A 20,124-nucleotide genomic window follows, 5' to 3' on the forward strand; every position below is an offset into this window, starting at 1 on the left:
CTGGGGTTGCTGGAGTGTAAACTTCCCCAAAATGCTATAGATCCAAACCAAAAAAGAGCTGGACAGAGCCGCTAACGTGAGCCTAAACTCTGATAAACTATCATCCAGGACCAGTGGATGTCCCATTCCTGAATGGGGTTTTTTCTGTAGCCCCACAAAATGATCTAATTAGATAATGAAATGCTCGTCGGCCTTGTAATGCTAAGTTACTGCAGCAGGCAGGAAGCTAGTTAGCCGCACATGCTAACATTTGCAGCTTACGTTAGAGCAGACAAAAACACTGTTTAATTCATTGCTCACAATTATCTTGGAAATTATCTTTGGAAAGGCTTAAAAAAGACACTGCAAGCTGTGATTGGACAATCACTGTCTGGGGGAGGGGTTTAGCAAACTGTCAAGTGGTTCTATTGGCTGGCAGAAAGAGAGAGACAGTAAGCAAACAAACAAACAAACCTTTAGAACTTTAACAAGAAACTCACTTTAATTTCAAAACGGCATTTCCAAAATGCTGATTCAGACATCTGACATCAAACAAACAAACATCGGGATACATCACCAGACGTCCTCCTGTGCTGATGCTGCCTGCTTACCACTTTATTACGTTCCCTGTTGTTACAGCGGACTCATATACAGCAAGTAACTGACTACTGGTTAAACTGAAGCAGTTGAACTGCAGGAATTATTCCCTGTGCAGCTGAAATATTTACAGACATCCCGGCGTCTCTTCTCCCTCGATGCAGATCGATGAGTAAAATGGCTGACGGGGCAGAAACTCAGCCCTCCAGGACTCTCATTCAATCTCTCTGATCGAACAATTAGTGAAAACATTTAACTGCGACCACGCAGGCCGTCCTCAGCATCGATCCATATTGACTTTACTAATGTGGTTTCTGTAAAGCAGGTAGTGACAGAGCCACTTTCAAGGTCTCTACGCTCAGTATGGATGCTATTCATCGATTGTGGTAAACAACAGATAATTGAGCAATGAGCCAGGTGAGGCTTTACTTCTCTGTGGTTAAATGAGACGTGAAACTACCTCAAGCTGTTAGAAAACAGCTCATTCAAACGGACTGAGCAGAACTGTTGTTGTTGCGAATAATGAAACTGTGAAAATACTTTATAGCGATTCAGCTGAAGAAATTCTTAGGTGACTAGTTGATTTAATCAAAAAAATCAGTCAAATTATTATTATTCTTCTTCTTGTCTCCATGTGCACACCCAGTCCAGCACTGAATGTAGTAAGTGTGTGTGTGTGTGTGAATCACAGCTGATGGATCTTCTTCCTCCATCGTCGTCCAGAAACTATTAAAACACATCAGCGAGCCGCTCTGTTGTTCCTTCATCACCATGAACACACACACTGTAGTTTATTCTGACTCAGCCCCACACACACACCGTCCTGCTGCCCCAAACGCTCACTACAGCACCACATGTGGATTCATCCGCCGCTGGAAATAGTCCCCAACAAACGCACTATTTCCTCCTGTTGGTCTGATAAAAACTTTTTTTTTTAAGTAACTATATATTTGATTTACATCTTCAGTGGGAACCAACAGGCTTCGGGCTGAATGCCACTGACAGGATAGGGAAGTGAGAAAGTATTCAGAGACAAATTAACACATTGTTGGTTTTGGTCTTTTTCATGATTTGTTGACAATAACAATGATATTTAACATTTAACATTTTCCAGAGTATACTTACTAAGTAACATTTTTAATGCAGGACTTTTACTTGTGGTATTAGTACTTTTACTTAAGTAAAGGATCTGAATACCTCCTCCACCGCTGAGAGAGAGGAAACTATGAAAAATGGACCCGTGTCTCTCTGTTTACAGTACTGGCCCTTTAAGGGTTAAAGCCCAGAAAGCGCTCCGCCCAGAGGAGAAGTAAGTGCGTCAACTTTTGTTTTTTGGAGTTTTCTCTTCCATGTGTTGCGTGTGTACAGGACATGGTAAGTAATGCAACTCTGTGCTTTTCATTTGCTCTGCAGTTATGTGAAGTGTCGAGCTGCCTGAATAACGGCAGAGGAAGTTTCTGGCAAAAAAAAAAAAAAAAAAAAAAGCGAGCAGGAAAACTGGGACGGTCATGTCGTTTGACAGCACGGAGAGCGACGTTGTCCTCGGCAGTAAAAATAAGCGTTTTATGAACTCAGTCTGGTTCATTTACTCTGACTCGATAGTTTTCAGTTAAACCGACAGACAGCACACATGCACACGAGGCCGAAGTTTATGAAATACTTTCCTGAAGATGACCGGACATTAAATTCACCTGCTGTGCGCAGTGAAGTCTGCTGGACACTGACCCGCCTGGCTCCACTTCCTCTGTCCGCCCATTGTTCCACATTGTTTTTCTGTTTCCTTTTTAGTGTTTGTGTGCGCGTGCGTGTGTGTAAGGCCTGAACCTAAATTATAGCCCCCCCCCCCAAACAATACAATGTCACGACATGTTATCTATACAAAATATAACAGCCTGTATATTCTTGTCGAGATAGATTTAAGGCAAATACATCAGAAATGACACTGATCTGAAAATACATAAATACAATATAATACACAAATAAAGTGCACAGATACAGTATACACGGTATACCATGGAATGAAACACATTTACTCAAACCTGAAATGTAAATGTAAAAGTAAATGTAGCACCACAGTGGACAAATACTCTGTGTAGTTCAAACTGTGCCTTAGATAATCATCCCAGGCTTGGTGTGTCACATCTTACTAAAGCTGCACTTGAGTAAATGTCTTTACATGCTTTGCACCCAGTCGTGGAAAGTAACTTAAGTATATTTCTGTTTTGATAATACGTTTTACTTCTGCTCCACTACGTGACAGAGGCAAATAAAATCGTAGTTTTTAAAGTCACGCAGTCCTGCGAGGACAGAAGACAGAAAACTCTTCTTCCTTTTTATATCGTGACTTTTCACCTCATTGCTAAATATCACGGAGCGTTGTGGCTCTTTCTGTTTCGGCACTGTGATGTCTGAATAAAAATGAACATTTATGAAACGGACACACACGTCTGAACGACCAAAACAACGCCCCAGCTTAAACAGGCAGCAGTGTTGCATGTTCCAGGTCTGAGAAACGCAACAAAACCTGCACAGTCCCTCTCAGATTGACTGACAAATGCTTTTATGATAAGTCTTCTTGTGTTTTATGTTCATTTATGTATTTGTGTTTGGAGTTTTTTTCATGCTTCCTTTGCTGCACCTGTGCACCTGGGGCTTTACTGTGCCCCCCGTAGAGCAGAGGAGATCTGATCTCAGGTGAGCCGGACCAAGTGCTTCACCTCTCTCGGTTCTCTGTGTCCTGTCCCAGAGTGAAGATGAATGAGGATGCATTCGAGGTCCCGGAGAGGACCGAGTACCGCTACCTGGTGCAGGAGGAGGACGAGGAGGAGGTGCAGTACGTCCGTCACAGACACTACATCAACCCCCTCCTGGTGCTCTCCAGACGCTGCATCTTCCTCATCTGCCTCACCGTGTTCGCTCTGCTCTCGCTCGCCGCCTACCTGGGCTACGTGGCCCAGACGCTGCCGCCGGGCCTCGCCCAGGTGTCAACACACTGCGGAGAGTTCAGAGGAAGACACGTGAGTTTACGCTCCGAGCGTGGTCAAGACACGGACTCCAGGTTTCTTTATATACAGTCCATCAACTGGGCGTGTGTCCTCACAAGAGAAATATAAATGCCCTTAAATACAAGATATACAAAATAATATTACAGCCATCTTTTCAAAATCTATATTTGGCTCTTAATCTGTCGGTGGGTGAAAACGTTTTATATAAGAGAAATATAAATGTCCTTACAAGACAAAAAGAAAGATTGTTTTTACAGAAAACATTGTCTTATCTTGACCCATCAAGACCAACAAAATAGCAAATTCTATCTCGTGTTTGAGATCACAGTGTACTCAAATCCCTCCTGTCGCTTATCGACAGCTCAGACTAACGTCTCAGTAAGTGAGCTCATCCCTCTTTTACCACTTTTTAAAAACTCAAATGTTGTCAGCCTCTGAACTGCACAGAAATGGCCTCGAATCAACTTCCTCGTTTTAACCCTCCTGGGCTTTCACTTCCCTGACAAGATGTCTAACTGTGATTTGTGCATTTAAGTGCATATTATGCAGAAATTATAACAAAGTGGACATCGCCATGAAAATCATTTTTGTTTAATATTTTATTTCAGAGGCACTGAGCTGCTCAGTGCTGCAACGGGAGGGGAGCACTGTAATTATGAGCTTAAAGCAGATTCATTGAGTTTTCCTCATAACGTCCAAGCTGTGTGTGACTTTTTCCTCATGATGTTTCCCTTTTAAAGGAAAATCAGACAAGCCGAGACAGCTTGGATGTTGTTTTCATCATTCCAGTCTGCGATGATAACGACATACAGAGCACGTTTATCACAGATACCCAGAGAAGAGACAGCATGGAGCAAACACGAGCCATCAGACAGACTTTATGTCCACTTTGCAGCAGCAGTTGATCTGAAATACAAGGAATGTTTGAAATGGTTAGTTTTATTTCATTATTCTGATGTTCACCTGTGAGCGTGAGTGAGTTTGATAAGTGAGGAGTTGACACATCCGGATCTCTACAGTAGAGCTGTTACGACCCGGCTCGGGAGGGGAAAGGGAAGCAACATAAATCACAGAGATTAATCAATGAGACAGAAAATTATTCTGATAATTGATTAATCGTCGTTTATTAAATTAAAATACCAAACATTCTCTGGTTGCAGCTTCTCAAATGTGAGGATTTTCTGCTTTATATCATTTAAAACTAAATATCTTTGGGTTTTGGACGGTTGGTCAGACACTGGAAGACGTCTCACGGGGCTCTGGGAAATTCTGATGAGCGTTTTTTTCTGACATTTTATAGACAGATGAGTCAATAATGAGATCACTTGTTAGTTTCGGCCCTACTCTACAGTGAGGCCGGTAAGTCAAATATTACCCAGGTTTAAAAATAGACTTTCTTCACGGAAGACATTTTAACATGTCACAGAAATAATAATAGATGGAAATAATCAGATGTAACTGCTCCAGGTTTCAGCGTCCTGCTGATGCTTCGTGTGCTGGATTACTGTCACACTGTCCTGTTTACTGGGACACTGGAATGGAACGGAGCCATCGTTAATGTTATTCGTTACACCTGTGCACGCCAAAGTGTATGCAGTATCCAGTAAAGTGTATCACCAAAGCATCAGCATAGTCTCTACTGCGTTTTCTCTTCGCGTCCTTATAGTGGAATATTGTGAGCTGATTTTGTCACCAGTGCAGTCTGTTTACCAGAAAGTACATTTACTCAAGTACTGTGCTTAAGCACAATTTTGAGGTACTTGTACTTTACTTGAGTATTTCCATTTTTTTACTTTCTACTAGTTACTTTGCAGATTCAGATTATTGATACAAAATATAATCAACAAATAAATTATGATGTGTTATTATAGATTAAGCTGCTCAGCAGTATATAGAGTAAACAAAATGAGCTCCACCTTCACCAGCTTCAACATTAAAGTGATGAACACATTAATGCATCAATAATTATAATCCAATAATATATATTATTCTGAAAAGGGCCATTCTGCATATTGAGTACTTTTTGCTACTTTAAGTATATTTTGATGATAATACTTTTACTTAAGTAAAATTTTTAATGCAGGTGTTTTACTTGTAACAGAGTATTTCCACACTGTGTATTGCTGTTTTTACTTACAGTAAGTACAAGATCCGAGTACTGCTTCCACCTCTGCTGTTTCCTGTAAACTGCTCACCTGTGTCCACTGGTCGCATAAAAAACTGCAACTTTTGCCTGGAAATATCAAATCTGGGTGAAAATCAGTTTAAACCAAGCGGCGACCTCCGGGGTTGAAAAATGAAGCCCACCCTGAAGTGCCAGAAGCAGTTCCTCGAATGGCCCCGTGTTAAAATGCCCAACTTTACAGCAGAAATAAACACGTTTACATTTCCCCGTTCAAGACAACTGTGAGGGAGGTGCATTTTCTTTTATAACTCATCCGTTTCAATTATATTTAGGTTTAAAGTTATGCACAATTAAGGGCGTGGCCGCTTTGAATGACAGGTGGGTGCCATCACAGATGGCTGGTTTCAGCAACCAGGCTTCATTCGACCCGCCTCAGCTCCACCCACGCTCCACGTCTTTGCACATTTTTGGATTAGAGCCGCCACACTGAGCTTCAGGGTGACGTCACAGAGACTCCGTCCATATTTTATACAGTGTATGATTTAAACCGACGGAGGGGGCGCAGAGTTAAGGCAGCAGGGGCCGGAGAAGTTTGTTAAAGGCTGTCTTGTAGGCTGCTATGTAAGATTCACAAATGGGGGCCTGACAGCAAAAGTCTGGACCAAAACCATCTGCTCCTGCTAAAATATCCAGATTTTCCAGTGAAAATTGGTAAACACTGAAAGCAATAAGCTTTATGTACAGCAGGTTGAAACTAAATGAGCAGATGTGCCTGTTTCACACTGGTTTATTTCACTTTTGAATCCTTCTGTTGCAGAAAAATGGAGCTTACTCCTTTAAGGGCATGCCCTACGCTGCTCCACCCGTTGGTAACCTGCGTTGGGCCCCACCAGCAGAACCGGTGTGCAAAAGCGGGGTAACCGACGCAGGCCGCTTCCGCAGCATGTGCCCTCAGGTGCGGCCGATGTTGAACACGGGGAAGGTGATGGGCCAGGAGGACTGCCTCTTCATCAACGTGTGGACGCCCACGCTGCAGCCTGACGCCAAGCTGCCCGTCATGGTCTGGATCCACGGAGGGTTCCTGCACATGCTCAGTGGAGGAGAGCAGGGCTACTCGCCCACAGAGAAGCTCGCCAACGACACAGGAATGGTTTACGTCAGCTTCAACTACAGACTCAATGCATTCGGCTTCCTGGCACTGGAGATACTGAGAGAAGGTTCTCCAAAAAACACCTCAGGTCAGTCCATGACGCACACTGTGGGGAAATACAAACGGTCTGTTCCTGTAAGTCAGGATCATAGTCAGTTATACCGGAGCCACATAATCTAAACTGTGCTGTGGAGTTGAGGTCAGCAAGCATCAACAACGAATGCGATTGCCTGAGACACCTGTCAATCAAGCTGACGTGCCCCCAAACATCCCCGTCTTTGAGCCGAAACACCTTCCTGATAAAACAATACTTTAACAAGACCCAGGGGGAGGTTTACTAAGGATCTGTGGCCGTTTTTTAGTCCCTAAACAGTCAAACTACGTTTGTCCTTATGTACTAAATGACCTCTACCCACCTGCCCACCTGCACACATCTTATTTAGCTGCATTTTCTGCAAATCACATCTACGGTTGTGTTCATTTAAATCTGTAGTAAATACCCAGCCCAAAACAATGTAGTGATAGAAAGTGACAGTGACAATGCTAACATGCTGGCATAATAATCACCAGTTTAGTTTAGTTTAGTTAGTTTCTGCATCCTAACATTTGCTAATTAGCACTAAACACAAGGCCCGGCTGAGCCTGATGGGAATGGCATTTAGTTTTGCAGATATTTGGTCATAAAATAAAGATTTTGACCTGATGATGGTGCTAGAGGAATAGTTAAAGGATCACCAGAGTTATTACAGTTCATCCTGAGGGGAATATCTGTACTAAATAGTGTGTCAATCCATTCAGTAAATGTGTGAGATATTTTACTGTGAAGTAAGTGAAAACTGTGACCTGCTGGTGGTTCGGAGGGACACCAGACGCCTTTAGTCAGAAGACTAAAACTGCCCCATTTTCAGACCACATACTAATTATTTTGAGTACAAATTGTGCTACTGGAATAGTGACAAAATTAAATGTACTCCAAAAAGTCAGTATGTAGACCAAAAAACTCAACGTGAGCCATTCTGCAGTGTGTTTACATAAATTCCTGTTTGTAAAAAAAATAAAAAATAAAAAATAGCAAAGCACATTAATTTCTTGTACACTAACTACATAAACGGTGTGCTATGACAAGCGGTGCTTACTATGTACTGCTGATGTGTAGTATGGGATTGGGCCACAGCTTGAGACTCATCGTTATTGTTTGGCGTCACCAGAGGTCAATGGCAGTGTTTTTAGTGGACAAATGAAATGAAATGAAGTACAATAAAATGCACCAGAGTGTGAATAAACACTTCTTTACATGCTCGGTTAAAAACACTAATTAGCATCAAGAAGTTCAAGAAGTAGTTAAAGTTCGTATATTCGACCATCACGGTGCATTGTGTTGTGTTAAAGAAGTTATAATGTGTGTAGTGGCCACTTTCTTACAAGCTGTTCACCACTTCAGCAGACTCTTGAAATATTTAGGATGTTTACATTGTGCTCCCAGTCCGACTGAATGCTGAAAAGTCTCAGTCTTTCCATTAAGATGTGAATACATAATGAATGTTAATGTGAGTTGGATAAATGGAGCTCATTTCTGAGGCTCTCTTCCACGTTAATGTTTGCATTTTCTCACACTGTGGGACACAAATTAGCGTGTTGTGAGTCAAGCTGGATCATTTCTGTTACATAATCCCACCTCGCCTGCTGTAACCTTGATGTGAAATGACCCGTTAAATGAGACTCGCATGACATGATGGCATGACGGCAGGGTGCACGAGTCCTTTTCATCCTCCAGGAGCCGCTTCTCCCGCACTCGCATTTCTAATTTTGAATACTCCTAATTCCATGGCCCATTTCCTCGCTCCCTCAGCTTGGAAAGAGTTAAATTTAGTTCAAGCTGCCAGAGCGCGAGCTGGTTTTGTTTCTGACTGAAATGAAAATGGGACGCCAGAAACAAGGCCACATCAAAGCAGGTTCTCGTTGCTAATCAGTCCCTCTCACCCTCTCCATAGGGAACTATGGCTTCATGGACCAGATCGCGGCTCTGAAGTGGGTCCAGAGGAACATTCACTTGTTTGGAGGAGATCCTGGGAAAGTCACCATATTTGGACAGAGCTCAGGTATGAAAACAGGAAAAAGAAGAAGCACATGAAATGTGTCATTAGGTCCTTCTGTGAAAAGTACAGTCTGTCAAACCTGCCATAAAGGTTTTCATATTTTCCAAAAGCACTAGTAGTGACAAATGAGGGCCCCGGAGAAACCGGCAAAGAGACGGCCAGAGCAGCAGAGTTTCCTTCACCTGCTGTTGTGATTATAGGTAGTGAAGTTAACACCTAGTTCTTAAGCTGCTGTAGCTACAACACTTGCTAGCAAGCTAGTAAGAACAAGGGACATGCAGAAAAACAAACATGATCATCATAATGTCGGCAACATACAGCACTGTGTTGTTAGTTCAGGTCAGACCTCATTCATTTTCCAGCTAGCTGCTAGTCAAGTCAGTTTTATTTATTTAGCCCACTATCACAAGTCACAACTTGCCCCGAGGGGCTTTACACTCAGCGCAGCGCACAGCGCCCTCTGTCCTCAGACCCTGCGGCTGTTGATTTGCAGAGTAGGCCTTGTAGTTGCGTCAGATCGAGGTGGGATCACATTTCAACCATAAACAAACCGCTCCAGAATTTGTTTGTGAGCGGACCTAGACCACTTCCTCTAAAGGGTCTGGGTGCAGTTGTTTTCGGTTGAGTACAGATCTGCCCAAACTTATCGTGCCGAGGGGGAAAATGAACCAGAGCCCGATTCAACCAGACTAAACAATGCAGATTTGAAATCGCGCTAAAAGACACTAACTGGGTTGTTTATTTATCAACATGACAAACTAAAGGGTTAGAACCAGACCGCTGAGGGAAACCAGCGGTCTGACTCACCTCCATGCAGTGCTGAAATGTTTCACTTGCTTTCATGCTGTGGTCTGTGGAAGGTGGGACATCAGTGTGGACCCTGATGATGTCTCCGCTGGCAAAGAATCTCTTCCATGCGGCGGTGGACATGAGCGGCTCGTACGTCTATAACGCGACGCTTGAACAGGCCGAGTCCGACAACCTGGTGTTCCTGAAGAAGACAGGCTGCAGAGACCGGAGCTGCCTCCGGCGTCTCTCCATCAGACAGGTCCTACAGGTTGGACACATCTCGACTTTCTCTACAGTTTCTCTCAACTTAGCCGGAGTTTCGGTGTAAAGTCTGGCAATCCAGTAATTAAAAAAACTAATAACAGGAAAAATACAGTAGTTATTCTCTTTAATATTCCCTTTTATTATTTGAGGATTTCATAAAATATCTGAATCATAGCTCATATTTATGATATAACGAGACATTTTTAAAATTGCTCTTTCCTGTTGAGGGATTTAAAATAATGTCACATCCAAATATTAGAGCACCTGAATGTTTTTAATTTTACTGTGATAGTTATTGAAGAAATTGGACACTAAAGTTAATGGAAGGATTTTTAACATTTTTTTTTACTGTGAAACTTTGCAGCCATAACTTAACAAAGGTATTTCACAGCTTCACTCAGAAATCCCATCAATTTATCAAATCAAAGATGCTCTGCGGAGAAGCAACACTAGAGTCATTTTAAAGAGAGCTTCCATTCAACATCTCACCATAACCTCAGGATCAGTTATGAATAATGTATTTTATGAAATGAAATCACATACAAGCCCAGTCAGTAAAAAGGATGACGACCGAACTTTAATAAGCGCAGCAGTCATCGTACTGTTATTAATGTTATTAGGTTTTTAAAATGTCACATAAAAAGTATTTTTTTACCAACTGACAGGAAGTTTAAGGAACAACTGAGGAGGGATCCCTCTCGCAGGACAGACAGACATGCAATAGTCACACACTCTTTTTCCCTTCCAGGCCGTCCCGTGGCAGGAGTACCCCTCCTGGGCGGCAGATGAGTTGACAGACCTCCCCGTGAGAGGGCGCCTCGTCGGTCCGGTGGCAGTGGTGGACGGGTACGTCCTCGAAGCTCCGCCTTTCGAGGTGTGGGAGAAGAAAGGAGAACACAGCGACGTTCCTTTCCTCATCGGGACGACAGAGCAGGAGGCTGACTTCAGGTGAGAGCTCACCTGGTCCGGGTTCATCACTGTCAGCCGTTACTGTGATCAAACTGTACTCAGCCCTCTGAGTTTCCTCTGCAGACCTCCGGCTGACAACATCTCCATGTGGACCTGGGGGGACTACCAGTGGTTTGTAACAGGTAACAGCTGCTGTGGGAACATAAAATGTAAAATAAAGCCTGACTGATGTATGAATGATGTTTGCTGCATGATGGCGGTTGTAGGAGACAGAAAAAGTACAATCTGTAAACTGTAAGAGGATAGAAATATGTGAACTTTTAAAGAGTTTTCCACATTGTTGTGTTCACAAATCGGCGGAGCGAGGACTTGCAAGTTTTCTTCTTGCATTTTTCTTTTATTAAATTAATAGCAACAGTCCACTTAAACACACGGGACCCATTCATAGTGCACTTATTTAGATTAAATCCACTTTTGTTTGCACGTAGTCGCATATATGCGTCTTCGTTGGCCAGATCACATGCAAATCTGTGTTGGCACTCCTCCGGTCCAGAAGGAGGAGACCGAACGACATATGCAGAACATTTCCTCGACATTGCAACGCCCTTTCCCATCGCATCAAATCGTACTTGACCTCATTTGTAGCTACAGTAGCCGAGCAATACAAGGAGGAGGTTTGTGTTTGAATGTCAACTTTGTAAAGGCTTTGTTTATATTTTCAAAAGAAGTTTTTGAGGTCTAATTTATTCATTTGTTCCTCGTCCTCCTCCTGATCTAACAACGCAGGGGACGAAGTTTCATTCGGGAATATGTCACATGACAGAAGATAAAGACGCTCTCTGTCTCACCGTGACAGAAATATATAAAGGAAAATAAACCAAAAAGCAACAACATTTAGATCTTTAGACATCTTTAGGTTAAATATGTATGCTCTAATCTGGACTGGCATCACACTAGATTACATAATACTGTATATGGTTAGTTTGAAGGACAGTAGACTGTAAATCACTGGATTTTCACACAAACACTGCAGCACTCAGAGGACGAGTAAGACAACTTTGTCCATTGCTTGTTTGGGTGTTCGTGTTAGCATGTCATGCTAGCTAACGTGAATATTTAATGAACGTTGTGTGCTGTGGTCTAGTGTGTGAAATTGCCTTCAGCCATGGGAGCAGTTTTTCCTTTTTAGAAGTAAGGGAAAGGTCTTTAGAGTCATTAAATTTAAATCTTTACTCAACAAAGACTCCTGGTGTCATCGATGTGACGCAGCACTCGAACACAGAAGCCCTCGTGTCGGTCGTGTGATCGTCTCCACGAGCAGCAGGGAGACTGTTGAAGTGAATATTTCTAGACGAGGTCATAAAAAGGCGACCTTGTTCAAACGTGGAGGCTGTTCTGTTCGGTAGCGTTTGTATGTGGATGTTGAATATTTCTGTTTACGTAACTAAAATGCTCTAACTTCGTACTCTGGATGAATCCTGCTGCCTGTGGTTACTGAACCTGCTGTATATATTATATCTGTATATATCTTCAGTCCTGTCTGTCGCCCCGTCACCTCTCTGCTCCACAGTTAAACTTCAGACCTTCAGCGAGAATCTCCCCAAAGAGGCGTTGGACCTGTATCCGAGCTCCATCCCCTGCCCCACCACAGACCGCTGTCCAGAGAGGGCCTACACCACTATGGTGTCCGACATCAGGACCACCTGTCCCAACAACGACCTGGCCTGGAGGGCAGCAGGTAAACTCATAAAGCACTTAAACTGCGCAGAAAACAGCTTTTTCGTGGCGAAGTGCTTTAAAGCCGCTGTTTAAAATTCTGTGCCTGTGCTGCTCCCGCAGTCCTGCTGAGTTTCTGTCCTGCCAGGATGTTAATTGAATTCACCTTGCTTCCCAGGTTTTAAAAAAGGATCAGTGATTGGTCAAGATTAAAGGGCTACAATGAAAACCAGCAGTGTTCTGGGTCCTGTAGATCGGGAGGGGGATAAACGAGCCAAAAATTAGCCTTAGGTCACTAATTTATGATCAAGCTAAATAAGTTGTTTCAAATACTAGATGCCTCACTTTTTGACAAGAGTGAGCTCTGCACAGCAACTTTAAAGGGGCCCTGTGGAGTTTTCTTATAAAAAAAACAAAAGTTATGTTTACATTCAGTGTTAATCACCAAAACAAGTGTTGAATGCATTTCTGTCATCATAAAAAATTTGCGAAGCTGATTTTTTTTTAAGCATTTGTTTATATCCACGTTGACTTGCTAGCGGTCTTCTTCTGCCCTGCCTTTGCTGGCGCATCGCAGCATGTCTTGGCATGTAACTGCCACCTGTGGATCAGTGTAATAGTGTGCGTGCACGTGTGTCCTTGTGCGCGTGTACGATACAAAAGAAATGGGGAGCCACTAACAGCTCCACAGCGCGACTAGAGGTCAAAATCTCCACAGGGAACCTTTAATTAATAATATTTCGACAATAGACATTATTTCGTCTGCTTTTGACCTGACACAGATCCAGCCCGGTGTAATATAATATAAGATAAAGCTCATGTTAAAGCTGCGTTAAGTGATTGTTGACCACTAGGGGGCAGAAAGACTACAAAACAAATTGACAAACACAGCCCTGTACCATCAGTGTATGGCTGATGTCAAAGTAAAAAGCTGCCTATTAACACATCCAGCAGACACAGAGCCACATTTGTGTCACCTGATTTGGTCTCCAGCAGCTCCTGAGGGAAATATCTGGCTCTGTAGCTGCTAGACGCTCCGCTAGCTGCACCAGCTAGTTTCTAACTGTGTCTGTCTGCTGTTTGCTGCTGGGCAGGTAGTGCACAGTGGGTGTGTCAGCTGACAACAGCTGCTGCTGCTGGAAACACTGAGACTGAACATGTGACAGGAAATGTGTCGTAGAACCGAAACTAGAAACTGAAAGAGACTAAAAAAGCTCCGTAAAGCTGTTGGTGACATTTCTCACACTACAGTGACCCTCATATTATAAGGAGTTATTTGATACAATGATAACAAACTTTTAGCTTATAATAGTTTTTTTTTTTTGATAATTATCTTTTTTATTAATATTTGCAGTTAGTTTTCAGACTTTACTGTCATTCTTTGATTATAAATGCCTTGAACTTGTAGTGTTCATAACAGTATGTCAAGTCACTTTTTGTTTTTTAATAAAAAAATTTTTTAATGTTATTTATATAGCCCTATATTACAAATGACAAATTTGCCCCAGCTGCTTTACACTCTGTACAGCATACGGCGCCCTCTATCCTTAGACCTCCGTCTCTGTCAAAATACTGTCATTTTTGCACTCATATTGAATGTAGCCGTGCCCACAGGGTACAATTTATTGGCCTCATGAAAGCTGGCTGTGTTTTCTCAGCTCACTCCCGAAGTAAAATGGTCTGCCTTCATGCAGTACATCAGTATATTAGAGCATTAGTATACGTTACAAGTTGTTTTATTCTGAATAACAAATTTGGGCCCGCTTCCCGCTGTTTAACTGATGCAGCTCCTGAATGAGTTTGCACTGCAGCAGAACTTCATGTAGGTTTTGTGCCTGTGGGGCTTGTTAAGCTCGCTCAGCGGTGAAGCCCTGAGTAAACTGGCATTTAGCTGTTGTGAGAGGAAACTGCAGGGCATCCTGGGTGATTTTTCTGCACGGTTCATTGGGTTTTTTATGTTACTCAGCCTGTTTTTTCTGTTGCAGAATAACGGCCAATCTGGACTGAAGATGAATAAGGGGGTTTGATGGCTCATATCAATATTATTTTCAGCAAAAAAATCTAAATTCCTGAAGAATAAAAAACGCTTTTCAAACAGCAGGAGATTTTGACTCAGATACTCAATAAAAACCAAATTCAGCAAAGCAGCATAAACGGCAGGTGATGGTCTATATTTATATATCTCATGAAAAGACAAAAACTAAAAAACAGCCTGATGCATCTTCTTCCTCCGTTGTTGTCCAGAAACTGTTAAAAACACATCAGTGAGCCACACTGTTCCTTCATCACCGTGAACACACACACTGTAGTTTTATAGTATAAAAACAACATAACAAGAAGGATTTTGTGTGAAAACTCTTAACTCCTGATTCTACAGAAATATACCAGTTTCCAGCGATATACAGTGTTTGTTTTAACGCTGACGATGAACCCTCTCCCTGTCCGCAGTGGCCCTCGACAGTCCTGTGTATCGGTACGTGGTGACGCACACGCCATCAGGACCGGTCAACGCGTCCGGCGAACTGCTGCCGTTCCCCAGCCGCTTCTCCTTCCACTGTCTGGACGTCGTGGCTTTCTTCGGAGGGCTGGAGTTGGTCCTGGGGAAACCTCTCTCTGATGGAGACAAGCGCTTCCAGGATCTCATCACACGCCACCTCGTCAACTTCGCCAAAACAGGTGAAGATGCTTCCTGCCGCTCGGCATGTGTTAACGTCTCTTTTTCTTGCGGACTTGATGCTGCAGTATCGAACACGGACCTCCTGTAGCTGTAAAGTGTTGTAAAATAATAAATTGGGTAATTCAAGTACACGCCAAGCAGCGGCCTCCCTCATTCAACAAAAAAGGAAACACTCTTCACCTTTGAACTACCTGACACACCCGATGTCTTGTGTATTTAGGAGATTGAAGGGTTTAAAAGCGCTCAAGGATGTCGGAGCTATAAGTGGAGTTTTTGACCACTGTGGAGCAGTGTTGTTAAGAGCGGGTCCCCGCTTTGTCTCGTGCACCTGTGCACAGACGCCAGGATTCACATTTCTGCAAACAGTTTCAGTAACTGACAGTTAGCATCAATAACACTGCAAGAAATGAAGTAATCTGCAGGCAAAGGCACGGAGGAAAATGGCATTGATGTAAAAAAAAATAAAGTGGAATTTAAAACATAATGTAAAAAGCGGCTTTGCAAATGTAAACGTACCTTTGTTTGTTCACAAGAAACCTCTGCAGGGCACCTTTAACTGCAGTTCAGTCCTCCAGAGGAGATCAGTAATTTGACTAAAGGTTCAAAGGGGCACTGGAAAAATCTTAGCCCGACAATCAGACCAAATTGCCATTTCATTTCACTTCATTATGCATGTTGATTTCCATTCGACACAAGCTGTGATAGCAGTTAACTTTTTTCACAACAATTGAAAAAATATTTGTTAGTCACAACTTACAACAACCTGCACAGCGGCATCAGTCTCATCTATGCTTGCAAAAACTTTTGTGGCCGTTTTTCTGGGACGTAGCTGGGTAGATGTGAAGGGAGACGACGCCCCCATTCTTAATCCTATCTACATAACTCGGATTGGTCCGTTATTTTTCCAGCCAGTGAATTCAGAGGTCTGGAACCAGGAAATAATATTACCACAGACATTTTTCACAAATATTTTTTATTGTTATGTGTAAAGGTTGTTTTGGATCCCTACCACACGCGTGATATTTTGTGCAGGTCTTGAAAATACGGCTGCAACTAATGGTCGATGACACTCCTCCTCTGTCTTGCAGGTAAGATGGAGGACGAGTGGCCAGAATACCCAGCAGCCACTGCTCTCCTGTCCAGCGGCCTGTCGGTGGTCCAGAACTACTCGGCTGTTCGGTGTCAGCTGTGGAAGGAGAACGGCCTGTACGCCTACGCCTGGATGAACTGACCACAGACGGCAGCTGAAGGCAGCGCTCACCTGACCACTCACTTATTCATCACTAGACTTTATTAAAGTCACTGCTTTGTCGCGCCGAGGTGAGCTCGTCTCACCCGGCTCACGTCCTGCGGCAGCCATTTGACTGGCTGTGAGTTTGAAAACACATCGTAAGTGGAACATTTTGTCGGTTTGAAGTTGCGTTTGAGTTCTCAGTAGCTTAACTGCATTGTTATGAATTATTAACAACGGCCATATCTGTGTTTAAATATCCCCAGACCTCCATGGATAAAGGGTCAGTTCACCAAAATTACAAAAAAACATATCTACTCACTTAACCATCCATGCTGATAATTTCGGTATTATTTGTCCTGTCTGTCTCCAGCCCAGCACAATGGAAGTGAATAGAATTTATTCAGAAATGACAGAAACGTGTCTTTCCAGAAACAATGTCCTGGCTATTCTGGATTATCCACAGACATCACTGTGGACAGTTTTTAACTACTTTCTACTGAAGAATACAATCTAAACTAACTCAACTATCTGTTACGCCACACACCGCTGGAGGTTAGAGAGAAGGTGGTTTTTGTTTGGGTGAACTGAGACTTTAACAAGCTGGAGGTCTGGCAGCACAGCACTGAAGTGACTGGACATCAAACTGGGAGTCGGTTCAGAGTGAAGGAGCCTGACGGACGCATGTAGACCAAAGGGACTGACGGTGGACTGTTAGTACAATCAAGGATTTTGAAGAACTAAAAAGTTATCTTTTATGTCAGGTCAGTGTGAGGTGTAAGTAACCCTGTATTACAGTAAGGAAGATGATATGATATGACCACCAAACGCAGTGAGTCCGCTCCGCCTGGACCCTCTGCTACACTGAAAAACACTACATCAGATAGCTCCAAACAGGTAATGAGGAAGTCACTTCTCAGGAAACTTCCTTGTTTCAGCTCACTGACCGAGGACAGGGTCCAGGGGGTCCAGGGGGTCCAGGGTAGTTGCCTACTGCAATCCAGCCATGGTGATGTGACTTTAAAATGTTATCTGAAGACTTTTTGTAGAATTTACTCAACCTGAACAAGACTCAAAGCCTCCTGACGGTCTCTGGACCCTCTTTTGGGAACCATTGCTATGTTGGGAGACTTTTGAACTAACGCCGACGAGCACATACTTAATAATGAGGTTCACGTTGGACTTTTGGTTCTCAGGTGCAGTCGTTTGATGTCCACTGAAAGCGTTTGAGAAGCGGAGCGCCTTCCGCAGTTTGTTCTTCAGCAGACACATTTAAAATATTGCTTCAAGTTGTTTCACCAACATTTTTAGTTTGAGTTGAAGGATCGTTCTTCATCTGGGAAACAACAAACACAAACGCATCATGAGGTCCGCTTACTTGGTTTTTCCAGACTTTTCAGCTGCGTCTGATGGCCTTGGCAGATGGAGTTTGCTCAGTTGTCATGGAGATGACAGCTGACAGCGATCACGTGACTGAAGTCCCATACTTAGGTCATGTGATAACGACTCAACCATCTCCATGAAGGCCATGAGATGTGGCAGAAACCTCGATGTGGAAACACGCCGCTTATCTTTGTTTTCTGTCTATATTTCCTGAACAACGATAATCTCCTGCTTCACAGACTGTAGAGAGAAGTCACATAAACAAGAACAAAACATGCTATATCTATGTAAATATTAGGTCAGTAAGGGATAAAATGCATCATTAAATATAAACCTTTTAAGTCAATTGTCAATAAATATCCGCATTTATATTCATTCACAGTAAATTTCACGCTTCAGGAACGCAAGCCGCTTCGTCAGTATTTGAACGGGTGCTTAAAGATGCGATGCAGCCACTTCCTGTGGACATTAGTGGTTACAGCCTCGAGTACTCAAAGGGAATTTGACTCGCGTGTCGGTGAATACTTGACAGCTGAGACTCAGTTTCTTGCCAAGTAAAGTGGACTGGGGTTTCTAAATCCAGGGGAATAATTGAAGTGAGAAAGGAATGTGAGACACGTTAGCTTGATTTTTTTGTTTTTGTTTTGTAGTAACCTTGGTGGTGTTTTTATTCTGTGAATGTGCTGCTGAGTCACAGGATGTTTGTTTTGTGAACTTGTGAAGTCCTGCTGTTTGCACTGATTCATAACCTGAAGGCTTGGCCACTAAGTCTGTGCACCTTCCTGTGAACATATTGTATTACATGTATGAACCAAGCTGTGTGTTTATTAACTTTATGTTCCTGGTTCATTCCAGATGTGCATGAAACAGTGTTGTGAATCAGATCAGTTAACAGAGTTTTTATTCACAAATTTACACCCAGCTTTGTCTCAACACACACACTGCCACGTGGTTGTTTTTAACCACCTGTGAGCTCCGTATTACTTTTTTATGGTTTGTAATTATGCTTGACTTGTACTGGGACACTCGTTATATGCTCAATAAATTGACACCACGTGAATGATTTGTATTTGATGTATATTTTGTTTTAAAAAGTTGCTAAACGTTTGTTACGCTGACTGTAGTTTTCTCGTGTGCTTTCCGTCAGTGCGACTGGATCTCAGAGTAAAATGCTTGTAGTTATGTTTTGAAGGTTGGTTTCAGTTTGGATCCAGTTTCAAGTTGGTCAGACACCTGGATTTGTTCATTTCAGCTTTTTGAAGTTTCTTCTACAGTAGAAGAAATGATGAAAGTGTGAAAACCGTATTGGATAATAAATTCAGTGATAGTGATTACAAATCAGAAAACAAGTCAACACGAGTCAGAGCAAAGCGACTGTAAACATGAGTGAGTACAGGAACAAGGATTCCCAAAAGTATAAACTGTCAAATGAGTCACACTGTGCTTCACGTCAGTCTCACCAGTGGAAGACCAGCACAGTAATGGACGTAGACAGTTATCCCAGCAGTCATTGTGCTTTGACTTAACTTTGCATTTTACAGGGAAGATTTGTTGACATTTTCCATGAAGTAACAGTTCACCCAGCACAGGTTTGGTTGTGAAAGCTGCTGCACGTTCAGAGCGTCCGTCTCTGCATTACTGTGTCTGTCCAGCAGATGGCGGCAGAAGAAAGCCCTGGTGTGTGTGTGTGTGTGTGTGTGTGTGTGTGTGTGTGTGTGTGTGTGGAGGCAGCTGCTGCTCCTCCTGGAGGTCCTGTGTCTTTAAGGCCGGATCTTACAGCTCACACACGGCTGACTGGTGCCACGCTGCGGCGCCTGCTCAGTGCGTCTCCGCCGCCGCTGCTCGGATCCCGGACCAGGAGCTCCTCTGTCCGTACGTCTGCTGCAGCCTGTGTGTAAGTGTGTGCGCTGTCTGATGGTAAACCTATGGATTGACGGAGGGAGGCTATTGTTGTCAGCCCGGTGGTTTGTTCTGCTGGAGCACTTTCACCGGAGAATGCCCAGAGGAGCCGGAGCTGTGTTCCTGCACGGATAGCGCAGAGATACGCCCGAGAAACACGGTAATTACACTCTGATTTCTCCACATTTTTACGCGTCTTCTCCCTGCTTTTGTTTATTATTCTCATTAGAATAAAGGGATCTCGCGTGAGGCTGTAGCGCCGCCTTACATCGCGGCATCACGGCTCATCCTTCCGGAGGCTGGG

The 20,124-nt window shown here is 43.2% G+C and overlaps 2 protein-coding genes across 4 annotated transcripts in view; both read left to right on the plus strand.

Moving 5' to 3' along the window:
* The first annotated feature begins 1,804 nt into the window (after positions 1 to 1,804).
* si:ch211-71n6.4 (para-nitrobenzyl esterase) lies at positions 1,805 to 18,981 on the plus strand. Of its 2 annotated transcripts, none has more exons than XM_044208642.1 (10): positions 1,805 to 1,950; positions 3,323 to 3,593; positions 6,524 to 6,944; positions 8,848 to 8,955; positions 9,813 to 10,009; positions 10,754 to 10,953; positions 11,038 to 11,096; positions 12,485 to 12,652; positions 15,079 to 15,306; positions 16,396 to 18,981. In XM_044208642.1, the coding sequence occupies exons 2-10, from the start codon at positions 3,330 to 3,332 to the stop codon at positions 16,536 to 16,538; spliced, it is 1,788 nt and encodes a 595-aa protein (XP_044064577.1). In that variant the 5' UTR covers positions 1,805 to 1,950; positions 3,323 to 3,329; the 3' UTR covers positions 16,539 to 18,981. The 2 variants fall into 2 exon arrangements, with proteins under 2 accessions (XP_044064577.1, XP_044064586.1); XM_044208651.1 differs by lacking the exon at positions 1,805 to 1,950 and adding an exon at positions 4,322 to 4,513 and having other exon boundaries at positions 3,456 to 3,593.
* Positions 18,982 to 19,656: 675 nt separating this feature from the next.
* Positions 19,657 to 20,124, plus strand: part of LOC122881907 (USP6 N-terminal-like protein) — a 29,056-nt gene continuing 28,588 nt past the window's right edge. Inside the window, exon 1 of one of the 2 annotated variants that reach the window (XM_044208664.1) lies at positions 19,657 to 19,980. The gene's annotated coding sequence lies outside the window, so the exon portion shown is untranslated. The remainder of the gene's footprint in view (positions 19,981 to 20,124) is intronic. The other variant, XM_044208667.1, reaches the window with a different exon arrangement.

The sequence above is a fragment of the Siniperca chuatsi genome, linkage group LG1, assembly GCF_020085105.1.
Source record: "Siniperca chuatsi isolate FFG_IHB_CAS linkage group LG1, ASM2008510v1, whole genome shotgun sequence".
NCBI classification, from domain to species: Eukaryota; Metazoa; Chordata; class Actinopteri; order Centrarchiformes; family Sinipercidae; genus Siniperca; species Siniperca chuatsi.